The sequence below is a fragment of the Peromyscus californicus genome, unplaced genomic scaffold (genome assembly GCF_007827085.1).
Source record: "Peromyscus californicus insignis strain IS unplaced genomic scaffold, ASM782708v3 Scaffold_17__1_contigs__length_78620276, whole genome shotgun sequence".
Lineage (NCBI taxonomy): Eukaryota > Metazoa > Chordata > Mammalia > Rodentia > Cricetidae > Peromyscus > Peromyscus californicus.
Window position 1 is genome coordinate 32979634 of NW_026294469.1, and position 13322 is coordinate 32992955.

At 42.8% G+C, this 13322-nt stretch overlaps 1 protein-coding gene across 2 annotated transcripts in view; it reads right to left on the reverse strand.

Annotated features, from left to right (window-relative positions):
* Window positions 1-13322, reverse strand: part of Jakmip2 (janus kinase and microtubule interacting protein 2) — a 148603-nt gene that overhangs the window by 15052 nt on the left and 120229 nt on the right. The window contains exons 11-17 of one of the 2 annotated variants that reach the window (XM_052742117.1): window positions 11840-11923; window positions 11073-11135; window positions 7537-7635; window positions 6530-6628; window positions 5620-5673; window positions 4752-4817; window positions 183-251 (exon numbers count right to left, since the gene is read on the reverse strand). In XM_052742117.1, the coding sequence (XP_052598077.1) occupies window positions 183-251; window positions 4752-4817; window positions 5620-5673; window positions 6530-6628; window positions 7537-7635; window positions 11073-11135; window positions 11840-11923 (534 nt within the window). The remainder of the gene's footprint in view (window positions 1-182; window positions 252-4751; window positions 4818-5619; window positions 5674-6529; window positions 6629-7536; window positions 7636-11072; window positions 11136-11839; window positions 11924-13322) is intronic. The other variant, XM_052742118.1, reaches the window with a different exon arrangement.

The following is a 13322-nucleotide window of genomic DNA, read 5'->3' on the forward strand; positions in this document are numbered from 1 at the left end:
AATGTATGGCATGCTTTGGGGGAGACTAGAGCTTAAAGTTATCAGCTACTTCTGTGAAATATGCCCCACAGTCTGTACACAGATCAATAGGGCAGTTACAAACTTCCACTAGTGCCAGATAAAAAAGGTAGAAGTGATGTTCGCTTTCCATTATGGTATAATACTTTCCTCTTTATGCTTACCATGTCACTTTCCAGTTCCATCATTTTCTGGTGCAGGGCAGCCTCTGCTCCTTCAATCTGTTGGATCCACTAAAGGGTTAAGAAGATAGAAACGTTTGGCATGACTGTTGGACGTGGCATGAATTCTGTGGGCTGTTCACTGGAGTGCTTGGTCTTTCCCCTTATGTCTCTGGATTTTGATTGAACCCTTATATGAACTCTTAATGCATTTTTTTTTCTCCTGGAGTTTAAACAAAATGCTGCCATCTTCCACGCATCCAATGTCCTCTGATGTCTACTACGTGTCAGCTGCTAAGGCTTCAGTGCTGACTAAGAGTAGCAAAGCCGTTGCACCCATGGGAGGATTTCTTTGGGAGATGAAGTCTAAAGGACAAGTGAGGGAAGGAAATTCCGAGGCACAGCCTGCCCAGTAGTTCAAGGTTGGAGGTGTGGAAGGAGCGTTATGAGTAAGAGTAAAATTTGGATATATGAAAATGATTTCTCTAATGTGGTGAAGGCATTTTAAACAAACCACACAATAAGAAGGTATTCCTTAATACTCGGAATGCACCATTTTGATGTGGTATTAATAACCCCACCGTCTCTGGGTCTTATTATGTGAGCATACCCTATACATAGCTTAATAGAACCAATGGTCAGAATGGTGTCCATTAAGGTGATGCCAGCTTAGACCTTAGGGAGGTGACTGGGCATAACTGTGAGAGTACTGGAGGGAGCTTCCTCGGCTCCTATTCAGTTTTAGCTTTTCTTTGCTATGTGCCTTTGAAAGGCAACCTGATGTCCCCTGAAACACAAAATTTTAAATGTCAAATGATCTAAATATCAATAAAAAAATTAAAAAAAATAAATTTGTGTGAGGTGACAGTCACTGTATATTGCATGAACTAAAATGTCCCACTGTCAGATTTTATTTCTCTTCAGTGTGGACACATGGTATGGCACATCAAGCAACTCTACGTTCTAGAGCCTTTGGAGAGACATCATGACCAGCTCGCCTTAGCTCCTGAGACCATGCTATGGCAGCAGAACTGTGAATCTCTCATGTTTCTATCCATATATATGGCAACTTCTTCAAGGACATTTCAGTCAACAGCTATGGTTTTGCACATATTATTTTGGCTACCTCTTCCTGTTTCCCCCTTTTTATTAAGAAATAGATTCTATTTCAGATTGTGCATTTACAGGTACTGCAAACCTCAAGTATTCCATTATGACCTTCAGACCTGTATGCTGACTCTTGCTTGAATTTGTGTGGCTAAAGCAAGTTACCATTTGTAAAAGGACTGTAAGTTATCTGTAAACTAGATGTGAGACACAATGATGATATATACAGTGTGTGATGCAGTTCTAAAACACTGCACCTAAAACCACTACAGTTAGTTACCTTTTTATATAAAGACATATAGGACGCCACTGTTGGAATTTTGTCTAGGTATACACTTTGGCAGAAGATCATACTCCTAATTAGTAACTGTTATCTAGATTTATAGTCTTAAGATCAAAGAGGACATTTAGAATAACCTGGGAATCGAACCAAAGGAGTCCCTAATGGAGAAGATGACTCTAAGTTGATTCGCAAAGGTCTGCATCTTGGCAAAAAAAAAAAAAAAAAAAAAAAAAAAAAAAAAAAAAAAAAAATCAATCACACATATTATAAACTCCTAGGTTAAATGTGTATCTTATTCATCCAGCCCCTCACTTTCTACCACAGTGTTAACAGCTATTAACCGGTGCTTGCTCATCTAGATGCTGCCATGCAAGAAAGACACAAGGCAAGGCATGTACTAGACCACCACAGATCCAATGACCTAGCTCCTTGATGATCTGCACAGCTTACTTAGGTGTTTCTTGAGCTGCACAAGCATCTGGTGAAAAGATGAAAGAGATGGACTCTGGGTCCTAACTAACTCAATCACTGTCTGTGCAACCTTGGGCAGAGCACCCACCTTCTCTGTGCTTCTGATTCCTTCTGGAAAATGTGATAATGATACCTAGATTCAGTGGTTAGAAGGGGTCAGTTCAAAAGAAGCACTCCACAAGCGTCCCCTGTGCTTTAACAGACTGCAGCACACTCACACAGGGACCAGGGTGAGACTGATGGATCTAATGAGGCACACAAGCCTAGTTCTTATTCTTTACCTCCCTAGTCTACACCTTTCACAGAGTCAGTCTACATTTTTGTCACAGTCCTAAATCAAGGCAATTTTACACCACATTAAAGGACTGCTACCTCTCAGGTCTTCAATTGAATAAGACGTTCTGACCATTGTCATCAAAGACACACCTAGAATGGCTGATACAAAGTGTGCTATTTCTTGGGGTGTCAATGGATTTATTTACTCACTTACTTCTTCAGTAGCACTTACTGATCATTTCTTCTCTAGCTGCTCAGACGGAAATAGGGGAAATAAGGAGAGGAGGGACAAAGATCATGGTCACTCCTTTGGAGTTTGGAGTCTAAGAGGATGTGTGGTGGTTTGAATGAAAATGACCCCCTCCTCTCCAGGCTCCTAGGGTTGAGTGCTTGGTCTCCAGTTAGTGGAAATGTTTGGGAAGGATTAGAAGGTGTGGCCTTGTTGGAGAAGGTGTATCCCTGGGGATGGGCTTGGAAGTTTCAAAATCCCAAGCCAGGTCTAGTCCCACCTTCTGCCTGTTACCTGAAAATCAGGATGTAAGCTCTTAGCTACTGCTCCAGAGCCATGCCTACCCGTTCGCTGTTACACTCCCCACCATGAGGGTCATGAACTAACCCTCTCAAACTGCAAGCAAGCTCCCAATTAAATGCTTCCTTTTTTGTAAGTTGTCTTGGTCACAGTGCTTTATCACAGTAATAGAACAGTAAGTAAGTAAGATAGGTGGGTGGGGCGGAAAACAGAAGTTTGACAACTTAAATGCAATTGCCAAAACCAAGGAGCAAAACACAGTCACTGTAGAAGCATCTAAAGGCTGTCTGGGCCTGGTGTACTAGGAAGGCTTCCCTGCATATGAGGAAGCAGAGCAGTTATGACAGCCAGGCAAAGGTGGAAAGGGAAGACATAGGCATCTTGGCAAAGACTTTGGGACAAGATGAGATGACAAGATGATGAGAGGAGGAAGAGCAGAGTACAGAGAGGGAAGGAGGGAAGGTGAAGAGGGGCAGGGAGGGGGAGAAAGAAAGAGGAAGACAGGGAAAGATGGAGGGAAGGAAGCGGGCAAGAAAGAAAAGGAGGAGGGAGGAAGAAAACAAGGAGGAAGGGACAATATAGAAAGAGAGAGGTTGGAGGAGAGGGTTGATGGAGAAATAAGCAGGCAAAGCTTAAATCCCAAGGACCCTTTTGGCAAATTTTGGATTCTGTACCTTCTGTAGGGAAAATAGGATGTTATTAATGTGCTGGGGGGAGGGAAGAACAAGTGATCGGGCTTGTAACTGAATTCTGAGGGAAACCGGTGCTAAAAGAGCAAGCAAATGCAACCACCTCAGTATGTATTTCAGACAGATAAGGAAGGCCTTTCTAAACCTCAAAGTAAACAAAACATCTATTTTCACGTTTTGCAGAACTGACATTTGTTTCTCTTATCATTTGATACTTGGTCCATATTAAAATTTTCTAAGTGATCAGAAAAATGCGTTTAGTAAAAATACGTAAAATTGGTTTGTTTAAATTAATATCAGTAAATGGATCCTGTCAATATTTTGTATTTTTAATTCTGTAACAACACTTCTTTCTTTCCCTCCCCTTCATCTTTATGCTATTATTTTGGGAAATAGAACATTGCTATTTGACCTGTAGAATTTGATCATTTCAAACACAAAAGAGCTGATTATTGCTCAGGGTTTCATATAACTTTTAACATCATTGCTATGCCATTCAGAATTAAGACAGCATCTTAATGAATATATACAATAAAACTTTCATGTTACTTAAGCATGTGCACATGACTCTCTGCTATGTGCAGATTCTTTTTTTTTTAATTCACATTTTTTTTGAGACAGATTTTCACTATCTAAACCAGGATGGCCTTGAACTCGCCTCTCTGTTTCCAAAGTGCCATGATTAAAAGTGTGTACCACCAAACCTGACTATGGATTCATAGACTTGGATGCAACCAAGAATCTGGCTTCCCTGTGTTGGTTCTCTTCTGTCATGTCATTTACCAGGTTTAGACACAAGAGGTCAGTATACTATTGCTGGGCTTTCGGGCTGAGGCTGCAGTCAGTCAGGACCAAGTCACAGAATCTATGGGGAACAATAGGTGTGCGCCTACACACACACTGAAGGGACAGTCTGAGACTAGAACAACTCTAGTTTCACCAATTCTCAACAAAACCCTTCTTACTGGCTTCTAAACTGAAAAGATTCTCCATTTTGATAAATGATATATTTTGCAAGTGACTTTAATGTAAAAAACATCCATCCATCCCAAAGTGGCTATAGAGACTTCGGTCTGTTCTCACTCCCCTGGGTCGAATCACATTTATCACACATTCAATAATGCAAAATGGGGTGCACAGGGCTGGTATTTCACTCGTCTGCTCTCAGACACCAAGCTCGACACTGGATGACTAGAAATGCCAGCTTTATTCATTACCTTCTCTGCCAAGGACAGCACAGTGCTGGCCTGAATTATGGCCACCTGTTCTTCATTCCTTAAGTTCTGTGAAAGACAAAAGAAAAGACAATCAGGTGAGGACGCTCATGACATTTGCACCATGGAAAACACGTGTGCTGTGAACACAGCATGTGTACAAGTAGCCGCTGCACATTCTGGCTCCTAATAACTCCCCCCCCCCCCCAAAGAATCCCGTGCGAAGTCTACTGCTTTGTGTGACTGTACGCACACTTCATTAGCAGTCATGCTAAGAATCCCTGAATAAAGGAGGAGCTGTCTCCTCACAGCAGTTCTGATGAGATTTCATTGGTTCTCCTTTTCAAGGGGAACATGGCGCCATTTTCCTTGTACATTGCTCCACAGACTAGGTGTGCCATTCCCCTTATGCTGCTACGAGTGGTGCTGCCCCTGAATTAATAGCCCTTGGCCCCGCTCAGAGGGAGCTGTGAAAAGGAAAGAAAGAACACAGCCTCCTGCTTCATTTTATAGGGCTGCCAACAACTCTAGTGTTGAGCAGTCTTTCCGACCGCCTGGCTGATTAATTTTACGCTGGATGCCTGTGAGCAGCAGTCAGACGGTAATTAGCTTTAATCACTGCAGATGTGGTCTGCATTCCAACCTGAACCCTTCCTATGAAAAGCCCTCTACCACGCCTCCTTTCTGTGGCTACCTTCCGGTCATGCCTGTGGCTGCTTCGGCATGTGTGATTCTCTGTGGGGAGGTACACGCTTAGGGAGAGATGCTGTCTGGCTTGCTGGTGTCTTATACTTGGCACACTGCCTAGTATTTCTCAACTCTGTTCAGGCCAGTCCACACCTTCGTCACACGTCATCCGTGCACCACTTACCCCGTTATCACCCAGGATATCAAGCTGCTTTATGAGGTCAGGGATGTTGACATCCTGTAAAATCAAGGAGACGTGTTCGAGTCAGGCACAGACGTGGCAGAGAAGGGTGCCGAAGCAGGTACACTGGGCAGCAGCTAGCTCAGAGTGGAAGCAGGAGGAGCCATGCAGAAGGTAACAGGACCCACCAGAAACAACAGGAGGCACCCCAGCTGTACCTCAAAGGGCAAGTCCTCATGCCTTTCATGAGGACTGCTGGGCAGTCTATTTTGTGGGGAACAGAGCCACGTCATCTCAACCTTAATATGTAAAATGTGTTCCACTAAGCACTAAAGGAAGAGTCACATTTGATCTAGTAAGCACCATGTTATAAAGGCTAAGCCCCTCCTAAAGGGCTAAAATCCTCCTTCAATTAAATCCATCAAAAACAACAAGAACTGGATAACTTCAGAAGTCTCATCTCACTCAAAAATCCCAGGACAATGAATTCCGCAGCACCTAGGAAGCCACAATAAAGGGACCCAGATGACGTGTTCTATATGGCCATCTTGAAATACGTTTCTTGAAGCACATAGTTTATTTATATTTCCCTGAGGTAATTAATACCATTTATTTTAATGCACGTTTGATCCTACAGCATTCTTTATGTTACTCTGATCTAAATGACCCGCCTCTCTTTTTTGCCTTTCCCTTTTACACCTCTGTCCAATAACTATTTATTTTATGTCCTATTGACTTTCCAACAGATGTGTGACTATTTCTGTCCTGCTATCTAGGTACTGGTATACGGAGTGGCCATGAGCAGCCATTCCTTTCCCAGTCCCCTGTTTTCCTAACATCTGCACACACACACACACACACACACACACACACACACACACACACACACACAGATGATCCAATGTCTGCCTACCTTGACACCTTCTTTCATGCAGTAGATCTGCAGAGCACTCACACCATCTGAGAAGGGGTGAATTTGTAGATTAAATGGAGGGGATCTCCTCTCTCTTTCCTTGAAAAAAACATAAGAGGAGAAAAGAAGCAGTTAACTGATTAAACACTAACCCAGTTGTCTCTTTATACTGTTTCAGCAGTTTATCAATGTGTCATTTGGCCAAAAAAGAAAAAGAAAAAACAAAAACTTCAAGATGTACATGCTTAAATGAGTAGTAAAGAATTAAGCAGTCCATCAGCTGAAAATATGGGAGAAAATTTATGGACAGGGTCATCCATCCTTGAAGATTCTTGTTCAGGGAAATATGGAAAGTGGAGATGCAATTTAAACAGTGTGAATATTTATTCCCTTTAGATATCCTAGGGTGGGCTGGCTCTGAAGGGTTATGGTGGCAAACAGTCTCTGTACATTGGGTCCTCTCATTCTTCATGAGCAAGATATGTAGGTTGCATGGATCATTTACCCTTCTCTACTGGAGCACACTGATTACTAACTTTACCTCCAGACCTAATCTGAAATAAACTGAAGACAAATATCACTAGGAAAATAACAGAAAATTCAAACAGGAACTTCTCATCCCCCAGAGCCTCAGTCAGATTTTGTAGAATACAATGAAAGTGTGGCATGATACATGTTTTATTTAAAACAATAAATCCTTCAAAACAATCACCTCAAGTTTGGCCTGATTAATCTAGGTATTTCCTAAAAACCAGTCACCCAGCTGTTGGGAGAGCACAATCCCTGTCAGGACAGTTCCAAGCTTCCTCTTGATTAATCATTACCACTCACATGATGTGGGCAACACTTTTAAGGTATTTAGTCTCAGTTGTCGCAGCTAGAAATTCCAGACCTAACTCTGAGGTCCCAATGAGAAGATGACTCTGAATGCCTAATTCAGGCCCCAGGCCCTAACATGCTCTGCGCATGTCATGATCCTGACATCATCAGCATCAGCATTTTCTTACTTCTAGTTCTAGGTTGCGAAACTCCAGCAGCTCGTTCTGGTCTCTGGCGTCTTGTAGTTCCTGCTGCAGACGGTGATTCTCTGCTTCCTGTTTCTCTATCTGGTAAAGTAAACCCTGGAGTTAGGTGAGCACAGCAAAGGGCGCCGTGGGCAAGGCAAGCATGGAGAGCCTTCATCCACTCAGTGAGTAGGGTTTGCTCTGGACCGTGACAACAATCCCCAAGGAGATGTGCTTAAGGTAGGCTTGGCTTTCCTTGTAGCCATCTTTCAGCTAAGTTGGGGAGGCACAGAGACACATGTCAGGAAGAACCTTTCTCTGAGCATGAGGGCTAGAGCTTCTGTAGACAGTGAATTTGAGACATATATCCCATACAGGTCAGACACAGTGTGATGGGAACAGATTTAAGGATGTTTATGAGGGCAATTGACATGCTTATCTCTGAAGATACCAGTTGTCACAGGAATAATATGACCATTAATTTACAGCTTACAATTACAGAAGTTTATAGATACAATCTAATCAAGTCATGCCCATCACCTCAAACAACCTTTTGTATGGTGATAAGATTTGCTGTATACATTTGCAGGAATTGGGAAATACATAGTAATTGCTTTAAACTGCTCATACATACAAAATGTCAATTGCTGAATAGAGTGTTTTGAGACTCCATAATATGGAATTCCAAACCTTAGAAAGCTGCTCACCACTTGATCATTCAGAATTAAATGCTATCAGTGTCATCTCTGCACAGGCATATGTGATCATGCAGACACACACACACACACACACACACACACACACACACACACACACCACACACACTCCTAGCAGCCCCAATCAACCCTGTGATTCCAGGAGCTTTCTCTGTCCTCATCTACCTGGAAAACACTCCTCTATCTTTTTTATTACAGAGGAAATCATTCTCTTCCCTGAATGCTAAGCTCTGAATTCCGCATGAACCTCTGCTAGTCCAAAGACTCAGAAATGGCACCTTTTTCTCTGTTGTCCTGTGGAACTGTTTCCTGTTGTTTCTTATTTGCTACTGACTGGTTGGTTTTCTAAGACAGGGTCTCTCTATGTGGATCAGGCTGGCTTCAAACTCCTGGCCTCCAGTGATCTTTCTGCCATAGTGTTTCTGTCGGGACTATAATTAGTTACACAGCACCACACTATTGTTCTATGTGACTTTCTCAAAGGCATCCTGTACGACCTGATGAAGCATGAGACAAGGAGTTAAGTCAGATGTGTACCATGTGCCTTCCCCTCAGGCAGGGATCATGTCTAAGACCCCTGTGGATTTTCAGGAAACTGATAGTCTTCATGTATTGCTTTCTTTGTCATTATCTGTGAAGGAATCATCATACACATGGCAGTTTAAAAGTTTAAATGTAGAACACAAACACAGGGGCTTTAATTGTAGAGTTGGATCTTATTTTCCAAAATATATAACTGAAAATAAAATATTTAGCTTTTTCTGTTTTCTGTGTGTTTGTGTGTTTCTGTTTTCGATTTAGAAGACATAGCTCAAATATTTCCCTTTGACAAAAAAAAAATCAGGAGACTAAAGGAAATCAGAAAGCATCCTGGAATCAATTGCGTGATAAAGGATTATAACAACACGTCATGGGACATCTCTGAGATTAGTAGGACAAGAGCAGCAGAGCAATGATGAGACATAAAAATCTGACATGTGACATTTATTAATATGATCAACAAGGGTTTTTTTTTTGTTTTTCGCCATGCATCTTGTCAACCTCTCTCTGTCTTTCTGTCTCTCTCTCTGTGTCTGTCTCTCTTTTTCTCTCTCTCCATCTCTCCCTCCCTCCATCTGTCTGTGTGTGTGTGTGTGTGTGTGTGTGTGTGTGTGTGTGTGTGTGTATGTGTACATGTGCACACAAATATGGCTGTGAGTACCCCAGGAGGCCAGAAGAGGGTGTTGTATCCATTGGAACTGGAGTTGCAAGCACTGTTAGCCACTTGCTGTAGATGCTAGAATTGAACTCTGGTCCTCTGGAAGAACAGCCAGTGCTCTTAACTGCTGAGCCATCTCTCCAGCACCTCATCATAAACACCTGTAGTCTAATGAAATTTCAGGTTTTATTTTTATGAATTGGCTCAGGTTATAGAGGAGATTATCCTTCTTAGAATCTTATCACTGGATCTGTGATGGGGTATTGGGGGAGATCACTGGATCTGGTGGCTACTGATACAATTAGAACAGTTGTTTACAGATTTTAATTCATTGATAGGACTGACTTTTTTTCTTGTCTCTCCTATGTTTCTGTTTAACTTTTTATTTGTTTTCTAACAGGGATTGAACACAGAGCCTTAGGAGTGCCAGGCAAGTGCTCTACCACTGAATCCTCTTTTTTATTTTTTTTTTTCTTCCAAAACAATCTCACTAAGTTACCCAGGCTAGCTTTGAACTCACTGTATACTCTTGGGAGACCTTCAACTTCTGATCCTTCTGCCTCAGCCGCTTGAGTAGCTAGTCGCTTGTGCTACCATGCCCACCTAACTGCATTTCTTTATAGAAGACTTAAGGTCTGAATTTTGGGTACTGGCCACCTTCATACTTCAGTCCTGCCAAATCTGGAGAAAGACAGGATGTATTATCCTTGCCAAACTAGAGGTAAGAGGACAGCTTTTCCCTCCCACTTGGACATGGAACAGTGGTCAGTTTTTACCAGTTATCAGTAATAGAAAAGACTGGGGAGAATAATGCTAAAATAATTTCTACATAATTTCCAATTGACCAACAGAAAATTTTTGTATATTCAAAAGCTTTAAATTCTGATTCTGTCAAGTATAAGATTATTATGCTTTAAATCTTTCATTCAACTGTAGAAAGAATGCACTGAAGGAACCTTGAACCTTTAACCTTGAACTGTTCTATGATGTTAAGTTGCCTCAGATCAAAAGCCTGTGGTTAATTATATCTATTGCTTAGAAGCATATCTTAGCTTGTTGACCAGTTTCCTGGACATGATGTTTTTGTTTTGTTTTGTTTTGGATGCTTCTAAAAAACAAACCGATCCCTCCCTTTAAAAAGTAAAAGAAAAGAAACAGCCAAGCTTAGCAAATAGGTCTAAAAGTGAGAATATAGTCTGTGACAGTCGGAGCACAGATATATTCTGTCACTTTCTTACACAAAACAACATGTGCAGTGAGATTGCTTTTTTTTTTTTTTAGGGGGAGGGCAGGTGAACAACCACACAGGAGATGCTCATGTGCGTGTGTGTGCACACACATATATATATACACACACACATAGAGTATCTACAGCACACACATATGGTTAACAAATCGGCGGGGCACAGGGATCACGTCCTCACAGGGCTGCAGCCATGCACGGGTGCCACTTAGCTGATGGTGATGGCGGTGATGGGATGCAGCTGAGCACGCAGCAGAGGACAGAGCGGTGGTGGGAAAGCCTCCCCTTCCCTGGTCCCCTGTGCCACTCCTGAGAGCACCCCCTGCTGCTCCTGGATCATCATTTCCTCCTCTGCCCCACTGGGGTGGTGTGCCCAACATACCTTTTCTAAAAGCTCCTGGTTTCTCCTAATGAAAAGTTGTTTATCTTCTACCCAGTGTGAATCCTGTTTGACAAAGAATATCGCGCAGTCAGCATTTCAGAGTGCCACGAAGGAAGGAGTATGTGTCCTCAAACCAGTCGGCCAGGGCCATGCTCTTTCCACCCAGTTTGCCTGCACAGAGTTAACTGGTTCTGGTAAATGACACCCACCCTCGCCAGCTACTTTTTCAAGGATTCTGGGGCCGAAGTCGCCAGGACAAAGTAACCCTTGTATCATTGTCACTTACTAGCTCTACCTTTTCCAGTCTGAATAATCCAGGACCAGCCTTCTGGGGACTCAGAAGTGACCACACAGGCAAAAAAAGTGAAACAGGTCAGAATGCACACAGGCTCGATACATATGGATGGAAAACATTAAAATGCAGAACCATATATGGAGCACAGAGGCAAAGAATGCAGCTGGTGGGGAGGGGGGGGGGGAGAGTACTGCCCTAGCAGTTTGTGACAGCTCCTAGGCCTTGTCCCACTAGGCACCCCTTCCTCTGGCCTCTCTCTTGCCCAACTTCACTCACCGCTGTGGCTGGATTTGCACTCTGGGAGGGTAACACCAGGGACAGGAATAGTTTACATTCTGACACAGTTTGAGAAAGGTCACTGTGGTGAGCCAAGCCGTGTCCCGGGTGTGGCCCATGCATGGGGTGAGCCAGATAGAGGAGAGGCAGCCTGAACCAGCGGCATCTGCAGAAAGGCTGGCAACCAGGCACCTACCTGCCCTTTCTGAGCTAGGGTTGCCTCCAGGTCTTCGATTTTGGCCTTGTATCTCTGTACCTCCGCTTGGAGCTGCTCTTGTGCCTGGTGAGAGCAAAATTCCAGAGTTTAGTGAGTAATATGGCCACGGCCATTCCTAGGGCTCAGCCAGGTCATTTGTGTAGGGGAAGGGTCTTCAAAAACAAAAGTATTCGAAGTTGCCTTCATGATCGAAGAAGATCTAGAGTCTTGAATAAACTTCCCGTGGTCTCATTGGTTATCACAGCAACAGTCACGCTCTCTAGCCAGCATTGAAAAGACTGTCACACTGCAGACTCCACCTAGACATCACTTCTGACCTGAGATGTCATCGCTTGTTTTCCAGACCCTTGATGGCAACTCACTGCTGCTCTCTCTATTTAAAGGAACTTCCTTTCTGAGAGGGAAATAAGTCTTATTTACTTTTTTAAGTTTCATTGTTTCTTTCAGAGCCAACTTTGTGCTCTGGTACCTAAATCTAAATTAAAAACATTTTATTTTACTATTCATTATAGGATATATATGTATATATATACACACATATATAATCCATATTATATACTATTTTATGCAGTATGAAGGGTTAAAAATACTGACAGTGAAAACCTCAAATATAATAGTATTGAGGAAAATACATGAGCATAAGAGAACATCTCTTTCTGATGATGGCCTGCATGTTTGTTCAAATCAAAGTTTAGTCTTTAGCATTTATCCCCTTGCGTGTGTGTGCATGTGTGTGTGTGTGTGTGTGTGTGTGTGTGTGTGTGTGTGTGTGTGTGTGTGTGCTACCACTTAAAAATAGAGACTTGTAGTACCTATCTACCTTCTAAATGGCTACAGGTAGTTGCTGTGGCACCTCCCAGCATGCTGTGGTCCCTTCAAAAAGAAAAGTGGGGCAACAGCACAGCAGAGACATGCTCCTTCTTGTCTCTTGCCAAAGTCCACAAGGCAGGTTCTTTAGGTGGTTCCGACTCTGCAGCTTAAGGGCTGGGTTCAGGTCCTCGAATCAGGACCCCAGGTAAGTAATTTAGCTTTGACTGAATGAATGAATAAATAATTTCCTTCCTTCCTTCCTTCCTTCCTTCCTTCCTTCCTTCCTTCCTTCCTTCCTTCCTTCCTTCCTTCCATCCTTCCTTCTTTCTCTCCTCTGTCCTTCCTCTTTCCCTCTCTCCCTCCTTCTCTCCCTCCCTCCCTCCTTCTCTCCCTCCCTCCCTCCCTCCCTCCCTCCCTCCCTTTCTTCCTTCCTTCTTTCTCTCCTCTGTCCTTCCTTCTTTTGGAGAAAGGCTTTTGAGTAACAATTACAACATTCTAGAAAGAAAGTAGAGCCAATATTGGAGCAGTAATCCAAGTTTTACCACATACTAGCTGTGTGACCTTGGGCAAGTCCATTAATCTTTCTGGGTCTTAAATTCTCTTATAAAAACATCTGCCTTAGAGATCTGACACAAAGGTTCATTCAAACATT